The sequence below is a fragment of the Camponotus vicinus genome, unplaced genomic scaffold (genome assembly GCF_025532165.1).
Source record: "Camponotus vicinus isolate PSW18456_S1 unplaced genomic scaffold, iyCamVici1.0 SCAF_8, whole genome shotgun sequence".
In the NCBI taxonomy this organism is placed as follows: Eukaryota; Metazoa; Arthropoda; class Insecta; order Hymenoptera; family Formicidae; genus Camponotus; species Camponotus vicinus.
Window position 1 is genome coordinate 15,054,051 of NW_028141980.1, and position 21,248 is coordinate 15,075,298.

The window sequence follows — 21,248 nt, forward strand, 5'->3', positions numbered from 1 at the left end:
ATTCCTTCGGATTGGCCGCAGCTTCCACTTGAATCCCCGCCGCCCACACCCCCGGTCGGGCCCTGCTATCCGCCACCATCGATAACCCCTCCGGCTCTCGCGTAGTCGCGTTCAACCCCGTCGTCGCCGACCTACCTATACCTACCACCTCCCCCGTCCACCCTCTCGCCGCATTCTCTTCGCTTCTCTCTGCTTCCCACCTTCTTTCCTTCCCGTTCTCTCTTCGCTTCCATCCCCGTGGACTCCTACCATCCCCCGTCCTCTCCCACCCTCCGCTTCTCCGTCGGTCGGTCGGAGGCGGCCTGACCACCCGACACGGTCATCCACCATTCTTATCCTGCGCGCTCGTTTCCCTCATCACGAATGTCGAACGCAGGTATACGCTTTGGCCGTCGCTTTGGTTTTCTTGGTGTTTCTCGCGGTGGCGTTTGAGGATAGAGCCTGTTGCGGATCGGAATAAACGGAAATTAATCCTGCGATTTATAAATACCTGAGCATGCGTTGTAGTAATTTCAGCGACACTATCTCTAGTGTACTAAAATTTCTATTGAAAAAGGTAACTTTTCTCGATAAATGAAAATTTGGAAAATTTCTAACAGATGGTACATTTTTCAAAATTATTCAAATTGCACGAGTTTTAATAGCGAAGCGTGATCAACCGGTGCTATAAACGCACCCCTCGTTCTCGAACTCGGTTAAAATAATAACCGGCGAACACTCGGTAGACTTGGTATTCGCGATTAATTAACTCCAATATATCGTCGGCGTTATTAGCGTAGGTATGCTACGCGTGCGGAGACGAGAGACGCCGCGTGCGTGCGTATGTTGTGCGTGCGCTCTCGCCTCCTGTCACACGCGTGCGCGGATAGGTGAAACGCCGCACACACTCGACCAATTATCATCCTATTTAACGCGAAGAACTAACCGGCGCGCTGCCGCCTCCGGGCAATTGTTGTCTCGCGCGCGTATATTAATCTCACGATTTATAATATACGCGTCGACACTATTCGCCGATAACTCATACGTGTAAAATCGGTAATGCTTTTGTCGCGACGAGAACGCAAGCGGTTTTCATCCGGTTTCGAAATAATATCTATATAAAAATTGAAAAAATGGACTCCCAAAGCTTTATCGAAAAAAAATGAATGATCGCGATGAAATATCTCGAGATAGCAATTTAATTCTAAATAGATAAAAGAAAACTCTCTAGGAAAAGAAAAATCGTACATGAGAATTTTTTACGTTAAATATTAATTTGACTTCAAAATTGCTCCATCAATTTTTAAAAAATTGAGATTAAGTTTAAATATGGGATTATTTTAATATAATTTCTATCTGATTATAACTTAGTTTTTTATATCGTAATATATATTTAAGTTTTTTGAATTAGAATAAAATTTATATAATACTTTGCATATCGCAGTAGTCTTTCTTATCATATTAATTTTAATTTTCTTTAAATTATATAGTCTATAAAAAATAAAGCGTTTAAGGTTTTGTCAAATTTACATTCGGCTTAAATCACGAGAAATGATTACTCTGTTTCTTAAATTTAAAAAAAGATATATTTGTTGTTCAATTATGCGTATGTATAATTTGAAGAAATAATTTTTTAATTCTAATTTTTTTTTTAATATAAAAATTCCGAGATATATTCTGCACAATTTACAAGAATTATAAAGCGAACTAAAATTCGACGAAAATATATATATCGCAGATTGTTTACGTCGTGCGCTTCGAGAACAACGTGTTATCGTTGTTCAACGAGCGCAACGAGCGTACGTGTGTAATTGCGACAACGGCGCATATCACGACACGGTTTAAAAAACAGTACAAAGACGAGCGACACACACACGGGGTATAATGATTACGTCCTCTCACCACCGTCGTCTTCCTGACGACGGCGGGCATGCGCGTAGTAGACGAGAGACGCACCTATACAATCGCGCGCGATGAATATTCAGCCCTCTCGCGCAACCAACCCTCCGTATGGATCACTTCTGGAACAACTCGGGTCTCGCTCGATTACGCGTACTTCCGCCGAGCCGTATTATAATCCGTCCAAACGCACCTCGATATTGCCGAGTCCTTTCTCGAACGTCAATATCTCGAGGAGAAGTCGTGCGTTATGCAAAGATCGCAAAGATTGAAAAACAAGTATCTTTTATCTGCACATACTTTAATCCTGATTCATAAAAATAGATGTAGCTTGTTAGAGCTGTCAGATGCTAATAATAATCAAACGTAGGAAGATTAATGAGGAAGTTTGCTTTACTATATTCTAGAAATCGTTTAAAATCGAGTTTGTGAAACTTTATGAATATTAGACTTTAGGAATGGGAGAAGATCTTGTTAAAATACGCACTGAGAAAAAAATCTGGTTGCATTAATTAGAATTCTGGTAGATTCAACCAGTATGTCTGTTGGAAAATGGACAAACCAGAATTCTTGTCGGAATTACCAGATTCTGATTAATTTCTTCCTGTTAAATTTACCAAATTTTCTGGTTAATAATACTAAACTCACCAGCACCAAGTCGTCTAAATTTTTTTCCATCTAATTTCAAAAGTCTGTTTAATATTCTAAATTCCAACAAGATTATTGGATAAATTCAATACAGATTATTGAATAAATTATTTTAAATTCAGTTTGTTAGAAATTAAACTGATAAAACAGGGATGCAAGAAGAGGATGCAGCTCACACACAATCAGAGAGCTAGCGCCCTCTTTCTGGCACTACTGCTCGTAAGAGAAAAAAAATATCCCTTGGATTTAATGTTAATACTAGTTCTTTATATACATTTCATGGCAAATATTGAATACGAGTTAAGTTAAGAGTGGCTCGCCGCCTAGCGGCAAGCAAAGAAGTTAATGTAACAAGATATTTTATAGATTCAACCAGAAAATATTAACCAAATCCTTATAGTCTATCTATTAAACGTTCTAGTTATAAAAAATCAAGTCTTATCATGATAACTAGAAATTCTTGTTTGATTTAACCAAAATGCCTTCAATCATATACGTCTTGTTGGTACAATTAAACGATTTTTCTCAGTGCGTGCATTTGCATAGTACACAAATCCAAAACGAGAAATTTTGATGGCAAAGAAAAACGGCAAGAATTATTATTATATACATATATATTAAAAAAATCATACATATATATGTATGTATTTTTTAATATATGTATGTACATTAATTATATTAAATACATTAAAATTTTGACAATAAAGAAAAAACTTATAAACTTACTTTTGTAATTTCATAATGAAAGTGATTGTGAAGAGGAAGTGGTTCGTATATTTTTTGGGAAGAATGCAGATAATCTCTCTCTCTCTTTCTCTCTCTCTCTCTCTCTTTCTACACGCAAAGTGTGAATATATGTATATTCTGCCACAAGGTAACAATTACATCCATGTTCGCGCTGTCATGTTCCCTGCGCATCATGTTGACTAGATAATTCCAGTGTCTCGTTTAATTATATACGTACGGTTTTGCTTATTGCATCAATCTGTCAAATTCATATCGCCCTTACGAGTAATTGCGTGTAATGTTCGATCCGTGTCTGACGAATACAGGCCTATAGACGTTGCTATGTTGTTAATTAGTATGTGTTAATGTTCTCGAGAAATTCTGCAATTGCAAAAAATTTAATTAATCATTCGAGCCACCGAGATGGCTACGATAAATTAATAATATTTCCGTGAGTTGCAAAAACTATAAAACGTGACAATTTTCATCCCAATGTGAGAAAGAATTTAGCGATTCTGATTAATCTCCGACAAATTTCCCGTTATTCAACTATTCAACATTTTAACACATCTTCTCGAGTCTAAGGTAAGTTGCAAATAATACTGACGGAGAATTCCATAATCCGCACGCGGTAACTCGACCTGTTTAGGAATAAATATAGGAACGGAGGGTGCGCGAAGGGCGAGGGTCTCGTCGCCACCCTCCCTCTCCCTTCCTCCCTCGTCGTCGGTCGTACTTGGACGTCCGTCGGTCGTCGGTGTTGGAGCCAGCTCTCCCCATTCCCAACCCTACCACTCTGCTGAACCCCGGCGGTATCGCCATCCCTCACCTCCCCTTCGGTCGTCGTGGCGCCCCCGCAACCCCCGCGGCAGCCTCGGTCGAACGAGCGAGGGAAACCCTTCCTCCCTGTCCCCAGAGCGCCTACGCCTCCCGCGTTGCCCCGGCAACCTCAGCTTGGGGTTGGCCACCACCGCCTCCGTGTTCCGCGGCTCCATTCACCGCGTCACCCCCTCCTCGCTCCTTCTCCTCCGACGCGTCCTCCGCCCTCTTCTTCCCGCCGTCGTTCCTCATCCCTGTCTTCGGCCTCTCTTCCATTTTCCCGCGCGCCCCATCTCTCTCTCGCCCGACGTTGCTACTTCGCCTCGGTCCAACCCTCGTCGGTCTTTACCCTTCTACCCTGGTTTCAACCTCGTCTCGTCTGGAGTCTGCGACGGAAAGAGAGAGCGAGGAGGAAAGAAAGAGACAAAGAGATGAAATGGAAGGTTGGTCCAGGAGGAAAAGAAACGAGGAGAGAAACGGCACGGCTCCTCTGGAAGCCAACCGGATTAACGTATCTCGAATAATTCATGCATATTTTCGTGCCACGCGAGGAAACGTGTTAGACCGAGTCAATTTCAGCAATGATAACTGTAAAAAAAAAGAGAAAAAAATGGGGACGTGGAAACCTAATTTATAGGCATTTTTTTTAAACAAGCTTTACATTAACGACGTATATCGAAAATATCGACTTGGATATGCAAATGTGATGTGCGCATCTATTGTTTACGAACGATAATTCTCTTAAATTATACGTGCCGCATAATAGCATCCGTTTGTATAATTGTCTAAGAATAAATATGAATTATTCGTGTAAATCGTGGCGAAATGCGGTGCAATTTCAAGCAGAAACATCGTCTTTGACGAGCAGGCGCCGCGTGTCGGTTCTCGACGTGAATCTATAAGCGACGCGACCCTCTTCCGGGGGAGACTCCGACGTCGTCAACGACGAGTTGAACTTGTTACAACGTTACGCGATTCCTCCGTCGAGAGGGAGAGTTCTCTTCGCTCGTGTCTGACACTTTTTCACTGCTAGTGTAGGGTGAATCAAATTGTCACCGCGCTGAAAGCGGTGAAGGAAAAGGACTATTCGATCTTCCAAATGGAAGACTCGTATGGCTGTGTTGTTGCACGCAAAAGAGGAAGAGAGAGAGAGAAAGAGAAAGGGAACGGGGAAGGAGGTTGAAGGGGGTTAAATCGATGGTAAACTCTCACTGTCTCTCTCTCCTCGTCGACAGAGGGGAGAGAAAGACCAGGCTGCTCTTCACGAACTCGGCAACTGAGCAACACCGGGAGACCGAACACCCGAAACTTCGAATCGGTCTCCGATCCCCGTCCCTTCTCGCAAATTCGCCCAGGTAATTCGATTATATCCGCGTCACTCGTCCTGCGAGGTGAGTCGCGATCGATAATACCCGGCCCTTCACGTCCGATCCTACCGGTATCCGATTCTCGCGGTTGAAAGGTATCAGCTTTCATTGCCGTCTCTCTCGGAGAAGACCGAGCCGCGAAGAAATCCGCGGCCGCGGCGGCTGTCAGTTATATCAGCTGATCGTCCGTAACTATTCACGGTAAATTGGACGCGCGCGATAAACGAGTTATTTTCTGCAACATAACATTTAACGATTAATTAACGGAATAAGCATCACATAGTGTTGAATATCATGGAAATTTCACGCAATTGAGTCGCCTTATCGCTTTACTCTCTGATCTCACATAAATTCTATCCATTCCCGATTCTCTAAAGTTACAACACGAAAATATCTTATCGCATGATAATTCGATTACGCGGAAGTGACGAGTGTTAAACAGAGATAAAGGAGCGAGATTCGAGCTCGGTCGCGGCGACAAACAACGTCGCCACCGCCGCAAGAAAAAGATACGCGCGCATATGTGTCGTGTGTGTATGTGTGTATATCGTCGCACGCTATCTTTGAAATATGTTTCATCCGGGTCGCGCCGGCGTTACATGGAAACGCGCTATATCGCCGGCGTTCCGGGACAGATAACCCAATTAAAAGCTACGCACATACACAAAGACAGGGCCCGCTGGCCGCGCATGTCGCCCTCGTGGTCGTAGAAAGGCGCACCCGTATTCGATGCTAAAGGCAGATACGACGACAGATACGCGAGCATCGGCCGTTCTAAAATCGTTAATCGGGAACGCGAGCCGGAGGCTAGTTTCCATTCTAGGCGTTAATTGATACGACGCGGAATTGCCATGTACTCTTTCGAATTCGTTCCGGCATACACGCGATAAAAAAAAGGCGCGAAACGTATGCGAATCGAGTCGTGCACAGTCGCACAGCTGCGGCAAGTTGTCGAGTATGAGATAAATAAACGAATGTGCTTGTGTATATGTAAATTTATATGTGTGTGATCGTAGAATTGTAATCTTTAAGATTAAATAAATTTCTCTATAATTACATTACTAATCATTTTTATCGTATCAATTTTTGATTCTCGCATATTTTATTTAGCTCCTTTTCAACTAGGATTAGCAACTGAAAGAAATAAAATAATAAATCACACGAAAGAATCATGAAAAAATATAGATATAAAAAAAGAAATGAAACATTTAAAGTATTACAGTCGAAATATTCACGCAATTGCTAGCGTGTGAAGCAAGCTTAAGGATATATAATTATTATAATTATGTTTCTATAGAGTTATCGACGTAGCTAAATCTCTCGCGAAAATCGACGTCGGGAATTAATTAAAACGCTACATCGCATTTCGGAACGCGCTGTTTCGCCGGCGATTCTCTCTTTCTCGCCGCCGCGAGGTTAAACCTGGATAACGTGGATCGATCCGTGACGGGGGGCGCGATAGATCGCGATGGATCGCGGGGTCGCTTGCGCGCGCGTGAAAAGTCCGGGGGCGTAGATAACCCGCGACGTACCTGAAAGAGTAATCACGCACATACGGTACACTATCTATCTACCTACCTACCTACTCTCTACCTGGCTGCCGCTGGCATGGCCGATCGATTACCGTATAGCCGCGCGGCGCGGTGCGGTGGTGCACGGTGTTCCTGCCGCCACGTACCGCAACTACGTGACAAATATTATCGCGATCGACCGACCTGCGCCGCGTTTGATGTGGACGCGTTTATGAAATGCCGACACGCCGATAATCATGCGCGCGACCGGCGCCCCAAGGCTAAATCCGATTTGTAATATTAATCCCCAGCGTCGCGCCTCGACGCGATCTCTTTTTCTCATCCCTTCTCTGCGTGTGTGCATGTGTGCTCTCGTCTGTTTTTTCTCTCTTTAAAATCCCAACCGAGGAAAACGCTCTGAGCGTATACCTCGTAACATTTTTAAATGAGAAAACAAACGTCAAAAAAGTTTCTCTAAGAATATTGTATGTTTATTATTCGCTCCATTTATTATTATCTAATTAATAATTTAATTTATCAATTATCTCAATTTCCATGCAAAAAATAGATATCATTTTTTTGTCGTACATCGGTAATTTGTGTCGCGAGTCAAAACGGTTCGACTGTTTTTAATCATCTCGACGCGCAAACGAAAATTCAGTTATATTCCTAAATCCCAATTAAAATGTTAGTTAAAACGAAATATGTCGGCGCGTGTCAACAGTGCCCGTTTTCCAGCTACAAAGTTTATTTTCGCTTTGCTCTGTATAAAATTAGTCGTGCGAGGGGGACGATTTTGCGTGATTAATCGCGAGTATAATTCATTCCGGGAGTGCGTTGTTTTTCCCCGATTGAGATTGTTCTGATTACAGCGTTATATTCCCCGCCACGGGGATATATCGGGTGTCAACGATCCGCGTTTAGCGCGCGATAAACAGCCTGAACAAACACCGGGACGGAAAAGCCCCGGTGCTTTTAACTACGAGAGCGGCCAAAACACAAATCTGCGCGCCACTCTTTGTGGACCGACTTGCCTCGCGCGCGTTCTACTCGCAGAGGTGAATTCTCCAAACACGCCGGGCGCCATTACGAGGCCAAATGGATCGGTATATTTAGTTGACTTTGGCCCGCACTCTGATCTCGCGAGATCTCCAACAGCTGGTCGCTGGTCCCTGACGTACCCGAGCGAATTCGTCCGCCGAGACGCTTAGCGTATGCTCGCTAATCGCTCGCGCCACATTTTTCGCCTCGGGCGATCATCATATATACGTTATTCGTTCATATATACGTTCCTGCGTCCTCGATTCATCGTGCAGTAGCACACGCGGATGTAACCGGATGAATGATTAGAAATGTAAGCCAAGCGAGCTTTTAAAATTAGAAGAAGTGGAAGTCGACGCGACGTCAGGCTCCCTCCTGTCCCCCCGTGGAAATTTGCGTGCGACGGGCTCGAGCAGACGGAAATCCTTATCCGTCGTCAGGCGGTACAGTCCACGGGCGCATTCGAATAGCGGCACGCGAATGTCTCGCGACGAGACGGGCAGGCAAGCAGGCAGGCACGCGTGGACGCTCGAACGAGGAGGACTGTACGTGTCTCTCGTCTCATCGCGCTCCCCTTCCGCCGCCGCTCGCGCTCGCCGCCTCGTTCTCTCGCTCCAACCACCCCCGCGCCCCGGACGCCTCCTCGCCCGTCCTCCCCCGCGCATACCGTGCCAGCCAACGAGCCGGGGCCGCTTTCGCTTTGTGCGCGCCGGGGCGGCGGTACATCAAAGCCTTCTAGTTCCCGCTCCGGCCTTTGACGATCGCGTCGCGGCCGCTCGCTCAGTCATCGCTCGGTTGTAGGCGATGCCGGCGCGCCGTAGATGAGCGGTTCGCGCGCGCGCGCTCGCACGAGGAGCGCGGGCTCCTCGGGATCTGCCGCGGGATCTTGGCCGTTCGATAAATACTCGACGAGTGATTCGGGTTTCGCGACGAGGAAGAAGGGCGATCGGATCTCTGGCCTCTCTCGTTCGCCGACGTGTTTACGTGCTCCGAGGTGACTTTGAGGTGATCGCGACAACGAGTAACGCGCAATTGGAAGATGTCGCCTCGCGGTGGCAAGTGCGCGCGTGTCAGCAAGGTGGCGAACACCAAGGGGCGTCAAGCGCGCGCCCAGCACGTCTCTCTGGGTCTCGCGGGAACCGAGGAAACAACGACGACGATGATCGCGACGACGACAACGACGACGACGACGATGGCGATGGTGACGACAATCGCGACGGCGACGTTGACGACAACGATGACGTCGAATGGAACGGCGGTCGCAGCGACGAGAATGGACAAGCCCGCGGTGCACACGACGGCGTGCAACGTCGAGGGTCGATCGCAGTGGTCCGGGCGCATGCGCCAGTCCCTGGGGAGCAGCTCCGAGCCAGCCCGTGAAAACGGTACCCCGTTGCATCGTTGTTATCTGGAGAGGCAACGACGACGAGAGAGACACATCGCCGCGGGGAGGAAGCATCGACCGGCGAGGTGCGCCGAGAACGCCGCCACCGTCGCCGCCGGCTCCTCGTGCTCGTCGACGTCGTTGTCATCGCCGCCGCCGGCGCTTTCCTCGCCCGCGTCCTCCTGCGCGTCCTCGCGCCGCTCGACCTCGCCGCCATCGTGCGCCTCGTCGCCGGCGCGCTCCTCCACCTCGTCGTCGGTCACGAGCGATCCGCTAGCGATCAAGCCGGAGGCCGGGAAGTGGAAGCGGAACACCGCGGGAACAAAGCAGGACAGCGACAGCGGAGCGGTGACTCATGGAGCGACGGAAACGGCGACGATTGTCTCCTCGACCACCGTGTCCACCGCGTCACCGTTCCCCTCTCCCGTGTCCACGTCCTCGGCGTCCTGCCGGACGACGACGACCACGCCGCGCGGCCACGTCGGCGATCAAGTCGCGCATCCGTCCTCGTCCGCCCTCGAGAGGCTGAGAAGTGTCCTTGAAAATTACGATCGCGGTCGAATCTATCTCGCCCACGTCTGCTACCTGGACTGGCGGGACCTGCCAGGTAAACGGCGCGGCGGAGGCCGCGAACGGGTGTGGGTGGTGGGGGCAGCGGATCACGAGGGCCATCATCGGACGCGATTGTTGGTGGCCGGCCGTCACTGGCGGCCACGTTGCTTACGCAAGGTCAACATGCTGAGCCAGCCGGTAGTGTACGCTGGTGGCGGTAGGGGCTCCTTAACCGCCGATCTTTTTCTCTGGTGGTTTCATCATGAGTTTGCCGTCACAGCCATGGCGATGCACCCGGATGGCGCCGTGTTGGTTGCCGAAAGCGCCGATTACCTGCCATCAGAGGGTGACTGCGTGGCCGCGGACGGCCTGGTGCGGCTGCTCGTGGTACCCAAGGACTGCATGGAGACACGGCTGGTGATTCGAGAGCTGAGAGTGCGTCTGGCTACCGGGTTACTGTCGAAGGCCCGCTGCGGCGTTTATCGCGATAAAGTCTCTTCGACTTCGGGCGATCAGGTGGCCGATCATCGGTTGGACGCGTATCTGAAATGGTTCACGCTGAAAGAGGCATTCGCGGATTTCCATCGCGCCTGGCTCAGCATTCGGTCGGACACTTTTGCTCGCAGTTGGACGTTGCCACGCGATCGCGACGATCACTCGCTAGCGGGACGTAACGGCGCCATATTGCCGTCCAGGATCCATGCGGTGGATCAGGAGGAAGACAGAATGCTACTCGTCGAGCTGCAGAATCTTGCCAGAGAAGCCGGGTTGGAAGTCGACGACGAGGAACTCGGCAGATGGATCGTCGACGAGGAGAGCGCTTTGGCGCGGCTTGTCAGGAAGCAGGAACCGGACGAGGAGCAGCAAGGATGTCGAGTGAAGGTCGAGGCGGAGGACAAATGGTCGGAACGCAATGGCGAAGAAGCTGAAGACGGAAATGATGGCGTCGATGAAGACGACGACGAGGACGAGCCGACAGCCGAGGAGGCTGTCGGGCTTCTTTCTAGAGTACTGACTTGGATGGAGAGAGAGCCCCTCGATCCAGGACTCTTGCTGGCGATTAGATCGATGCGTGATACCGCTGCACTTATGGTAAGCGACTGATAAGAGACCTGCTCGCGAGCCTTTATATCGATCGTCTGTGAGAAGCGAGAGCAAAAGAAGAGAGAGAGAGAGAGAGATAGAGATAGAAAAGTGAGACGAGAGAGAAGGGAGGAATTGCACGCAATCCTTCGAGTTTGCGAGCAGATTGAACTAATTTCATCGACTGTCACTTGACAAAGAGCGACCGGAGGGTTAAAGAAGTAGTGGGCGGATTACACTGCTATGCCTCGAGAAGTGGCACTCGAATTCGACGATACGGCGAACGGAAAGGTCGAACGAACCCTCGAGAAGTACATTCCTCCCTCCACGTCCCGTCTTTGCAAATTAACGCTCGAGCTGGTCCTCGATAAGCATTCCCCCCCGAAACGAATCGAATTGATGGATATCGCGTTTCTTTTGAGAGTCGTAAACTGTAAGTCCTCGGTGTTATCCTTGTGCCTTTCACGCCATTGACATTACCGCGATACCTAAACATAATCATATGATAGGTATTCTCGAACGTATACACAGTGTACATTATATCACGCATGCGTCACATGCAAACCCGCCATAAAGCAACGTAGAACCGTAAGCAGCGGATAAACAGGCGATTATTATCAGCATAAAGATAGAGATTATGACTGCTGGCAAGAAAGATTGTCCAACTGATAAATCTTATTATTATACGTACATTACTTATATTATAATAATTATGTATAATGCATTAGTAGATGTATGTGTGAGTTATTAAGAATTTAATAATATTTCAGATATTTTTTTCGCCTTTTATAATATAATATAGCATTATGATAATTCCCCGAATTATCTTCTCTTAAACTATATATATTAATTATTCTCTCATATTAAAATGTCGCGGGTTGTTTATAAAATTCTTTTTACAAATGTTTTCATGAAGCAATGGATTCTATAAAAATTCAGCGCTTCATAAAAAGGCTGATTTGACGAAGAGAATCTGCAAAACAGATATATCTTAACAGACGAAAAGTCCAACATAAAGCGAGATATATGTGTACTCAGCGCATTAACGCATTTATTTTGTTGTTTTACAGGCAAGCAAAATGGCAGGTCTGGCGGGAACGCATCCGAGCGGGCTGCCCTTCTTTTGCCCAAATGGGGACCATCTGACGCAACCACCTCCCGCCCATATGGGTATACCACCCTACGGGGCGCTGGACGCTGGCAAAGCGGCTGCCGCGGCCGGTAAGTACTGTCGATCATCACCCACGCATCTCTAAAAATATTTCTTTGCCGCAACATGTTTCAATCTCCGTCTAATTTTATATCCGTGATTTTTCTCCTCGCGGTAGTTGTTGCGTTTCTCTGATCTGTGTTTGATAATCAAAATTTATTGCGTCGGAATAATTTAGTATAATATTCGTGTTGTAATTATAATTTATTATAATTTATAATTTAATTAGAAGTTTTGATTATTTTATTTGGATAATTTATAATTGTTATGTCGAACTTTTTATACAAGTTATTAAAAAATGAAATGAAATTTTTAATATATTTTTAGAAATAATATATATTTTTAAAGAAAATTAGTAAATCATTTTTGATGTATTTGTATATTCGATGTATTTTGTCCTCATCGGAGATATCCTCGATATTCTCTTTTCGTGTTTCACAAATTTAATAAAATCTTAGCGGCGGGGAAATTGCATTTGGATTCTACTAGGGGAGGTTGTTACTTTCGTAGATATAAGATAAGCTTTCACATATTTATTTGGGAAATACCAGGACTAAAAATCTCTAAATTGAATATCATTGATGTACATGATTTTTAACTATCCCGATATTATCGCAATTTTTGTATCAATTTTCATTTATAAAGCAAATGAAAATTTGAGTAATTTTTTGTCTAATTCTCTTTTATAAAGAGAGAGATTTGTAGAATTTATAAAATGTGAAGCCAATAGGCACAGATTGCAGCTTTAAATGGCAACATCAATTGTATTTACGTATCAACTTTTGCAGAAACGCAAATATACAGCCGCTAATAATATAATAAAACTTCATTTGACGCATACACTTTCAATGTGTATTATAACTTTGAGCTACCGCTGTATCATACTGATTCTCCCTCCCCTCTCTCTCTTTCTCTCTTTCTCTTTCTCTCTACGCGTATCGGTTGAATCAACAATTCTTTCACGAAGTTAATCCGTTATTGTCCAGCCAAATATTGACGTTCCTCTCCAATTGTAATTGATGGAATACTTTTCATCTCGCTTGCGCGTAATCGACACGCTTCGCCTGAAGAGAGAGAGAGAGGGAGGGAGGGAAGGTCGTTTTATATATAATTTTATTGTAGCGAGCTGCGCAAATATTAACGTAACCGTTGTAATCTGCCAAGCGAGTCCGGCCTTTGCGCGCAAACCGCTTTTACGGCCGTTAACGTGCGTTGATGCGTTAATCTTTGTTGCAGCGATTTGATAGACGAAATAGCAAATTACGATTAACGAATGTTATGAATAAATTCACAGTGGATAAAGTGATATATATTACTCCAGTTAAGCATTTAAATCTTTAAATACACGGATGGATACATAACGGCGACGCAAAAGTATGAAAATGTCTTCGCGTTCCATCTTCTCTCTTTCTCCTTCGGGTTAATCGCAATCGTATTCTCGAATTAAAAGCGCGGATAGATGTGCAAACGTCGACATTCCTAATTCAAGGAATATTTTTTATAAAGTCAAGAGTCACGGCGATGTCGAGATTCAAATGGAGGCTGTGAAGAGGGCGGTACATCTCCTCGAAAAGAGAGAAACAGAAATTTTGCGAGAGAGAGGGAGAGAGTAAGAGTCGCGAATTGGCATCAAGGACGAGAATAAGAGGACGACTCACCATTAGGCTAATCAGCCGAGTATGCGGCTCCCTTCTAGCGCCGGGTCAAAGGGGTTTCCACTTGCCCTTTCTGCTTCTGTACAGCTTCTCCGCTTCTACCTGCTCTACTCTGATCCCTTTTCTCGGCACGCTTTCTCTCTTCTATCAACTTGGAATCATCGCGAAGATTCTACCATGAGTACGATGGCGTGACCTTGAGGAGGAGTTCCAAAGTAACATCATCTCTCGGAGAGTTTGACGCGTTCGCTTCCGCAAACTAAACTTATCTCGAGACATGATTTCCATCGCGTCTGTTTCGATGTGTGCAAAACTCCACGAGGTTTCCCTACGCTTCGTCAACATGTTCTCGTATATATTTTTTATCCCTCTTAGAAATGTAAATGTTGTCGATAACGTTTATGCACACGACTACGACGCGGCGGTTCCGGTTCTTTGTCTTGCAAACAAGTCTCTTCGCCGACCGAGACTTCCCCTCCTCGACCGCTCCAGACGATCTTTCGTTCTCTTCTTCTTCACTTCCGATATCTCGAATCACCCACTCGTCTGTTCTCTCTCGATTTCTCCTTCATTTCCCTCTTCTTTCCCTCCGTTTATCCTCTTTTATTTCACATTTCATTGCTTCGTTCTTCATTTTGCCTGATATATTTCATTCTCTCCTCGCTATTCATCTTCTTTCTCTCTTTCTTTCTCTTTCTCTTGCCTCTGATATATTTTTAATTAGCTTTGCTCTTCGATCTCTCCGTATTTATTTCAAAACTCCGTGATAAAGAACGAGGTGGTAGATAGACGAGAGGCAAGGAGGGAGCGGTGATGGAGATGGAGAAGCGGAAGAGGGCGAGATGTAAAGAGGATGAAGATGGCTGCCGACGCGACCGCGTCCCGACGTTTCGTTTCACCGGGGCTTCGCCATTGATCCGCTTAATTTCTCTCTTCTCCCTCCTCTCGTGTCCCCTCTTCCTTCGCTCTTCTCTTCCTTCTTCATTCGCTTCCTCCTCCAGCCTCTCCGATCTCCATGTGCTCTTCTCTTTTTCCATTCTCTTCCTCTTTTTCGCGGACTCTTTCCGCGCTCTACAGCTTTCGACGATGAACGAAATCGATTCGCTTTCTCATTTTTGCAGTCTTTCAGAATAATTTAGATTCCATTCGCGAAAATACTTGCTCTGGTGATTCACAATTAATGATAGCCTTGTATTTTACGAGAAGTACATTAATAATAATTCTGAGGCAACGATCTCCAACAATAATAACGCTTTTTGTTGAACAAGCAGCAGCGACTAATTAACCGATTATGATTTAATTAACGTCGGTGTTGGATAGCATTGATTTGTCTCGAGCAAAATCGATATCGCGAGAGCGCGAAAGGGTGCGATTACACGCGTCGGTTTTAAGCTAAACAACCGCAACAACACGTACCACCTTGCACTGTCTGCACTTGTACGAGCTTCCTGCTAAGCCCCTTGTCGACGACCCTACTCATTTCTCGTCACTGCCAGCTGCGACGTTTCGGCCGTGTAATTCTTCGCGAGAGGATTGTTCTATTTTTTTCTGCGAGGGGTTAACAACTTTAAGATTTTAATATTATTATAATTTATGGCTTTTTTTCTCGAGATTTTTATAATAGATGCTTGAAGATATTAGCTTTATGTATTTGTTTATATTTTTCTATATTTTGTAAATTGATAATAATATTTCAGTTTCAGTTAGAATCGACTTGAATCGTAGTGTTTTTTGTTAAAAACTGCCCCATGATTGAAACGTTCTTAAAATTATTAAGAGATTTCATGTTCCTTATTTTTTATAATTTTATGATTTTATTTCTTTTTTATATTTTATTTCTTTTTTATAATTTTATTTTTTACAATCTTATCAACGACGTGATTTTAATCAATTGAATCATTATGTTTTAGAAATTAACAGAGCGAGAGATGATATTGTATATGTGTTTATCAAAATCTTCCCTTTTTTAATTTATTAATAGATAAAATTTAGTTTCCGCCTTGATTCTTTCCACGCTGGTTCACCGTTTCCGCTCTCATTTCCACTCGTTTATCCAGTTCTCGAGTCCATGCTACCGGTTTCCGGAAACCGGAAGAATTCACAACGGTAAAGTCTAATAGAGCGAAATAGGCGAGCTCGCGCACGGAATTGGGCAAAGCTACGAGATGTGGTCGGGAAAAAAGAATTCGCGAGCTGAGTTAAAATCGACTTCTCGGCGGAGGCAGAATAAAGAGTGAAACGAAAACGGGAAGAAGAAGAAGAAGAGAGAAAGAGAACGCGGGATACGGAATATCGGGAGCTCGAGTTGTTCGAGAATAAAAGAGTAATTTTCCGGGTGGTGAGACGCTGATAATGGGGTTGCAGACTGCCGAGTCGACTGGAAAGTGATTAAGCACACATGACGGAACCCGCGGACTCGCCAGGATATTACGAAGCACCCCTTTCCGACCCGCCATCCTCTTCCCTCTTTCGTTCGCGTTTCCTTGGCGCTCCTCTTTTCCTCCATTCCCGCAACTTCCCTTTCTCTCCCTCTCTCTCTCTTTTCTTCTTTCTTTACTTGCTCTCTTTCGTAAATCGTGCTCCCAATTCTCGGTATCCTGTCGAGCATCGCATTAGACGCATAGTGGAGCTTTCCGGTTCTATCGGGTGCGCGTGTTTCGATCCAGCCAGCATCCAGCGGGCTCATCTTCGTCCCCTTTCCGCCGTATCGTTAACCGAGATTAAGCCCGGCCACGCTCGCTTGATTTTAATCCCGTCTGTCCCCGGCCGATTGCTCACTGATAATTCACTGAATACTAGAATTTTTAGACTTTGATCTCGTCTTCATTTTATTTTTTTCCACCACCTCATCATACGACGTTAAATCCTGAGCCTTTCTCGTAATGAGAATGGCGAAAATCGAGAGGGGCAAATGAGCGAGAAGCAGATAGCTGTAACTTACGTAACATTTAAATATGGCGCTCGCATAATGTGTAATTTGCTACGATTGTCGTACCTGAAACGACGTAGGTGGATATATATCGTGTTGCACACGGTACATCTACATACAAATTCACGCGCAAGATAAAATATCGGATTATTACTTTTACGTGGGATTAAATTTCGTTTCGGTCGCCATTGTTTTCACGGGCTCGAGTGTGCTTCGTTATTCAAATGAGATTAAAAGCCCCGGGCTGAGTGGTAGCCCGGTCTCGTTACAGTCGAGTGGCTAATCGTCGTTATGCGAAGATCGAAAGTAGCTTCATCGTACAAAAAAAAAGCCCCAACATCCATGCATTTTGCGCACGCTGTCGCGAGTCGTTTTATTCTTTTCCGCCTGTATTATACAAATAACGCCGGAAAAAGAAAATAACGTATTCGTTTTCCAGAGAGGATAACAACTCTAATTTTCTCCATAAGAGATGACGAGAAAGCGAGATAAAAAGATAGAGGAGAGATGCTGATGGTGCTTTTTTTATCCGCTCCATAGTAATTTCTAGCTGAAAACATAGACGAAAATGTATACCCGCAGATATTTACTAGAGACTACCCTCTATATTAAATTGTCTCGCAATTTCGATATAATAGAATTCTTCATTTCGGCTAACTTTCACGGGGTGACAAATAGCCAAGAGCGGGCGGGCAGGAGGATTAGTTTAGAACCCCGATTGTTTTCGCCGAGTCTAAGCGCGGTTCGTTATCCGAGCGCAAATTTGTCGGGCTTCCGGAGACGGAAGGCCGATCTCTTTACGGTCGATCGGTCGACAGTCGTTACACAACCGGGGATCGAGAAGTGGCCCTATCCGGGGAAAACCACGCGTTGACCGATTTCAGCGCGCGCGCACGAGGGGTTGGGAGAGGAAGATTGTCACGGGGAATATGCCTCCGGGACATGTTCGCCCGCAAAACGCAAAAAGGAACGGGGTGGGAACGAGCTCTGGAGAGTCCATCCAATCCGTTCGCGTATACTGCATCGAATGACAGTAGAAAAAGAGAATATGGCAACAGCAGAGGGAAGGAAAGAGACGGAGAGAGAGAGATGTATTGGCCTCGTCAAGCGGTTTCAAGCTTGCCGATACTCCGGGCGCTTCTCGTCGACCCTTATGAAGCCAATTACACTTCGCCTCGCCAAAGGCACCCCACTTACACCCGCGCCCAATGTTCCCCGGGCTCTCTTCTCTCTTGGAGCCGCGATCGGTTCCGTGGCACGTACCAGTTACATTAGATACCGGTATAAAAGCGAAATACCTTGTCCGTTATTCAGCTCGCAATAGCCGCGTAATTTTAGTTTGTGTTATTTGAGTGATTGTCTTTTTTAACTGTCGCAATCCTCGGTTCGAACTGTGCTTTTGCTAAAATTGTGCAATCTCCATGTTGGGAGAAACAATTCAGAAAATGATCAAAAATTTTCTAATTATTTATATATTTCATCAATTTATATATTTTATTATTAAGTAATTCCTCGCTAAAAAAATTAAATATAAATTATATATTTTATATAAATTATATATTTTATTCTTGTCTTCAAAACGGGGAGGGATTATCTGGCAATATATCTTAATCGTTTATTTAACAATATTAAAGAAATAAAAGGATTTTCAATAAATTTTTAACGAAACTGTCTGCACGTAATTCCGCTAATGTTACGTAGACTTGATCGATCGCAATTATGTAAAAATCGGATTGTTATCGATACCGTTCATGCGTCTGTTCGGAGGGACGTGTATTGTACGGCGTTAAATTTCATCAACGGCTGTTCTCTGGGTGATGATTCCGATGGCGTATGCATTCCACTTCGTGTCGGTACTAGTTACAGAGGGTGCGGCCGTGCACACTGATCAATGCTTGCTCTCTCTTGCCATGAAAGAGAGAGCCAGAAAGAGACAGACAGTTAGCACGATCTCCGTTGCTTCATGTGTTTGTAGTGCAAACTCACGCGATATATTAAACGCATAGTTTCCTTTTCGTTCAATTGCATCGCTTCTTTGATCTCGCCATAATAATATTTACTCTGTATACGTTAATGTGCGCGAATAAAAATTCAGGCGCGCTTGTCGGTGCATTGAAAAATGCAAAAATTCCTAATTTTCTATAATAAAATAATGTTAATAAATTATATCTATAATTATATATATAATATAAGATGTCTACTCTCTGGAAAAATCTAGAAGACCTGAAATTTCTAAGAATTTTTTTTTATCTTGTTAAAGTCAGGAAATTCTCATAGAATCTTATTATGAGATTCAGGAAATTTTTAAACAGATTGTGTCTTTTTGATCATTTCGCTCTTACATTACATTACATTGAGATAGTGATATTATATTTTTTTGTGTATTCAAATTGTCTTTACGACTAACAAATCGATATTATATATATATAAATGCCAAAAAGAATATCTTAGATATCTTGTATACTTTATTTGACAGATAAATATTTATTTTAAAATATAATCATATATGAGGAGATTGTAAATTATTAAAATACATTACAGTTATATTTCTTTGTTTATATTCAATATCGCAGTAAAATATTAAATATGCAGTATTATATAATATTAATATTATACAAGCTTTATTATAATTCTTAAAATAAATGATTAAGATAGGCATGGAGAGCTGAAGATCATTATTAGTAACGAGTTGTACAGATTAAAAAGACCAGTAGAAAACATTAATAATTAAAACTTCAATTTAATAAAACAATGATGTTTAGACAATTTAAAAGCGGACGTTTCGACTTGTATTTAAGTCATCTTCAGCGCATATTATGCGCCCCCCCTTTACCAGTTAGCAGTAAAAATATAACGAATAGGTCTGCCATCACAGAACATAGATTTAATTTTAATCACGATTTTAAATGGGATGACGTGAAGATTTTAGACAGAGAAACCTTTTATTACAAAAGGTTAATTTCTGAAATGATTTATATTAAACGACAACGTAACGGCTTAAATTCACAAACAGACACAGAATGCTTTCCTGACATATACAATGAAATAATAAACAAACTTCCTGATGCTTAAGGTCATACACAGAAAAATTTATACCAGTATAATGATCGTTTATCTATCATTTATATTTGTACCTTCGATGAAGGAAGTAACATATAGCTTTTAAGGGATTATTGGATTGGTATTCGTATATAGTTCATAAAGTTTTCCAATGACATATAAATTATCCGTATTCATCATGATATTGTAAGTTACTCTCTACTCATTAAACTTTACATTGTTAATTTGATGTAAATCACTGATAAGTGCAACAATTTCTTAATTTGTATTTATTTAATTTAATTTTATTATTTTTAATTTTAATTCTGTTCACCGGTTATTGTCTCATGTTAATGTAATTTCTTGAATCAACTGTATACGAGTGCACTTAATTTTAGTCCGGCTAATGATCTGGTGGTTGACAAACGTCCATTAGAACCACACAAATTTGGGCTTATTAACCTAAATTTGTAGTGTCCGTTTCCTCCATGGGTCTAACCGTAAGATGATCTCCCTGCCGTTTTACTGCGATTTATAAATTTATATACATGTTCATTGTGTACAACATTTGTATACTTTCCGAGAATAATATGCGCTGAAGATGACTTAAATACAAGTCGAAACGTCCGCTTTTAAATTGTCTAAACATCATTGTTTTATTAAATTGAAGTTTTAACTATTAATGTTTTCTACTGGTCTTTTTAATCTGTACAACTCGTTACTAATAATGATCTTCAGCTCTCCATGCCTATCTTAATCATTTATTTTATTAATTTAAGAGAGCTTTATTACTAATTTAATTATAATTCTTGATGATAAAAAATAAAAATATCGTGTAAGTGAGAAAAGGGCTTTTATAAGCACTTAAATTTCCTATACTTGTTTAAATTTTATATTTGGACTTTATATTTTTATTTTTTCTTCTTTAATTAAGAAATTAAAAAGTACAATACAGAAATTTATTTTAAAAAGTTGCATCTGAAAAGTTTGTAAGTTTATTTTAAATATTGAATAAAAATACTTGAAAAATCAGGAAATTCTCGAAGAATTTTTTTTCCAAAATTTTAGTAGACATCTTGTAATATTAAAAAACAAAACAGTTATTTTTGAAACATTTGCATCTATATCAATTTTATCTTACTTTCAAGCAGTTTAATAGAACAAGAAAAAATTATTCAGCATCTCGATAAAATTATGAGAAATAATTATTCCTTTTTCTTGGGTTTGAAAAAAATATTTTTTTACTAATTATACGATAACTGTTGTTTTTGCGTGTAAAAAAATGTAAAATGTAAAACTTTATCGATTAAAAATAATTGAAAAAATATGTTTTTTGCAACGAGATTCGCATGCGCTGCACAAATCACGGAAACGATCCGTGTGTGTGTAGAACGTTCGTTTATGTC

At 43.1% G+C, this 21,248-nt stretch overlaps 1 protein-coding gene across 6 annotated transcripts in view; it reads left to right on the forward strand.

Annotated features, from left to right (window-relative positions):
* The window catches only part of LOC145975629 (protein pangolin, isoforms A/H/I/S), a 179,321-nt gene that overhangs the window by 138,528 nt on the left and 19,545 nt on the right, over positions 1-21,248 (forward strand). The window contains exons 1-2 of one of the 6 annotated variants that reach the window (XM_083106226.1): positions 8,726-11,018; positions 12,080-12,230. In XM_083106226.1, coding sequence (XP_082962352.1) covers positions 9,030-11,018; positions 12,080-12,230 — 2,140 coding nt within the window. In that variant the 5' untranslated portion in view covers positions 8,726-9,029. Of the gene's footprint in view, positions 1-8,725; positions 11,019-12,079; positions 12,231-21,248 lie in introns of those variants that run through there. The other 5 variants (XM_083106225.1, XM_083106227.1, XM_083106222.1 and 2 more) reach the window with 5 other exon arrangements.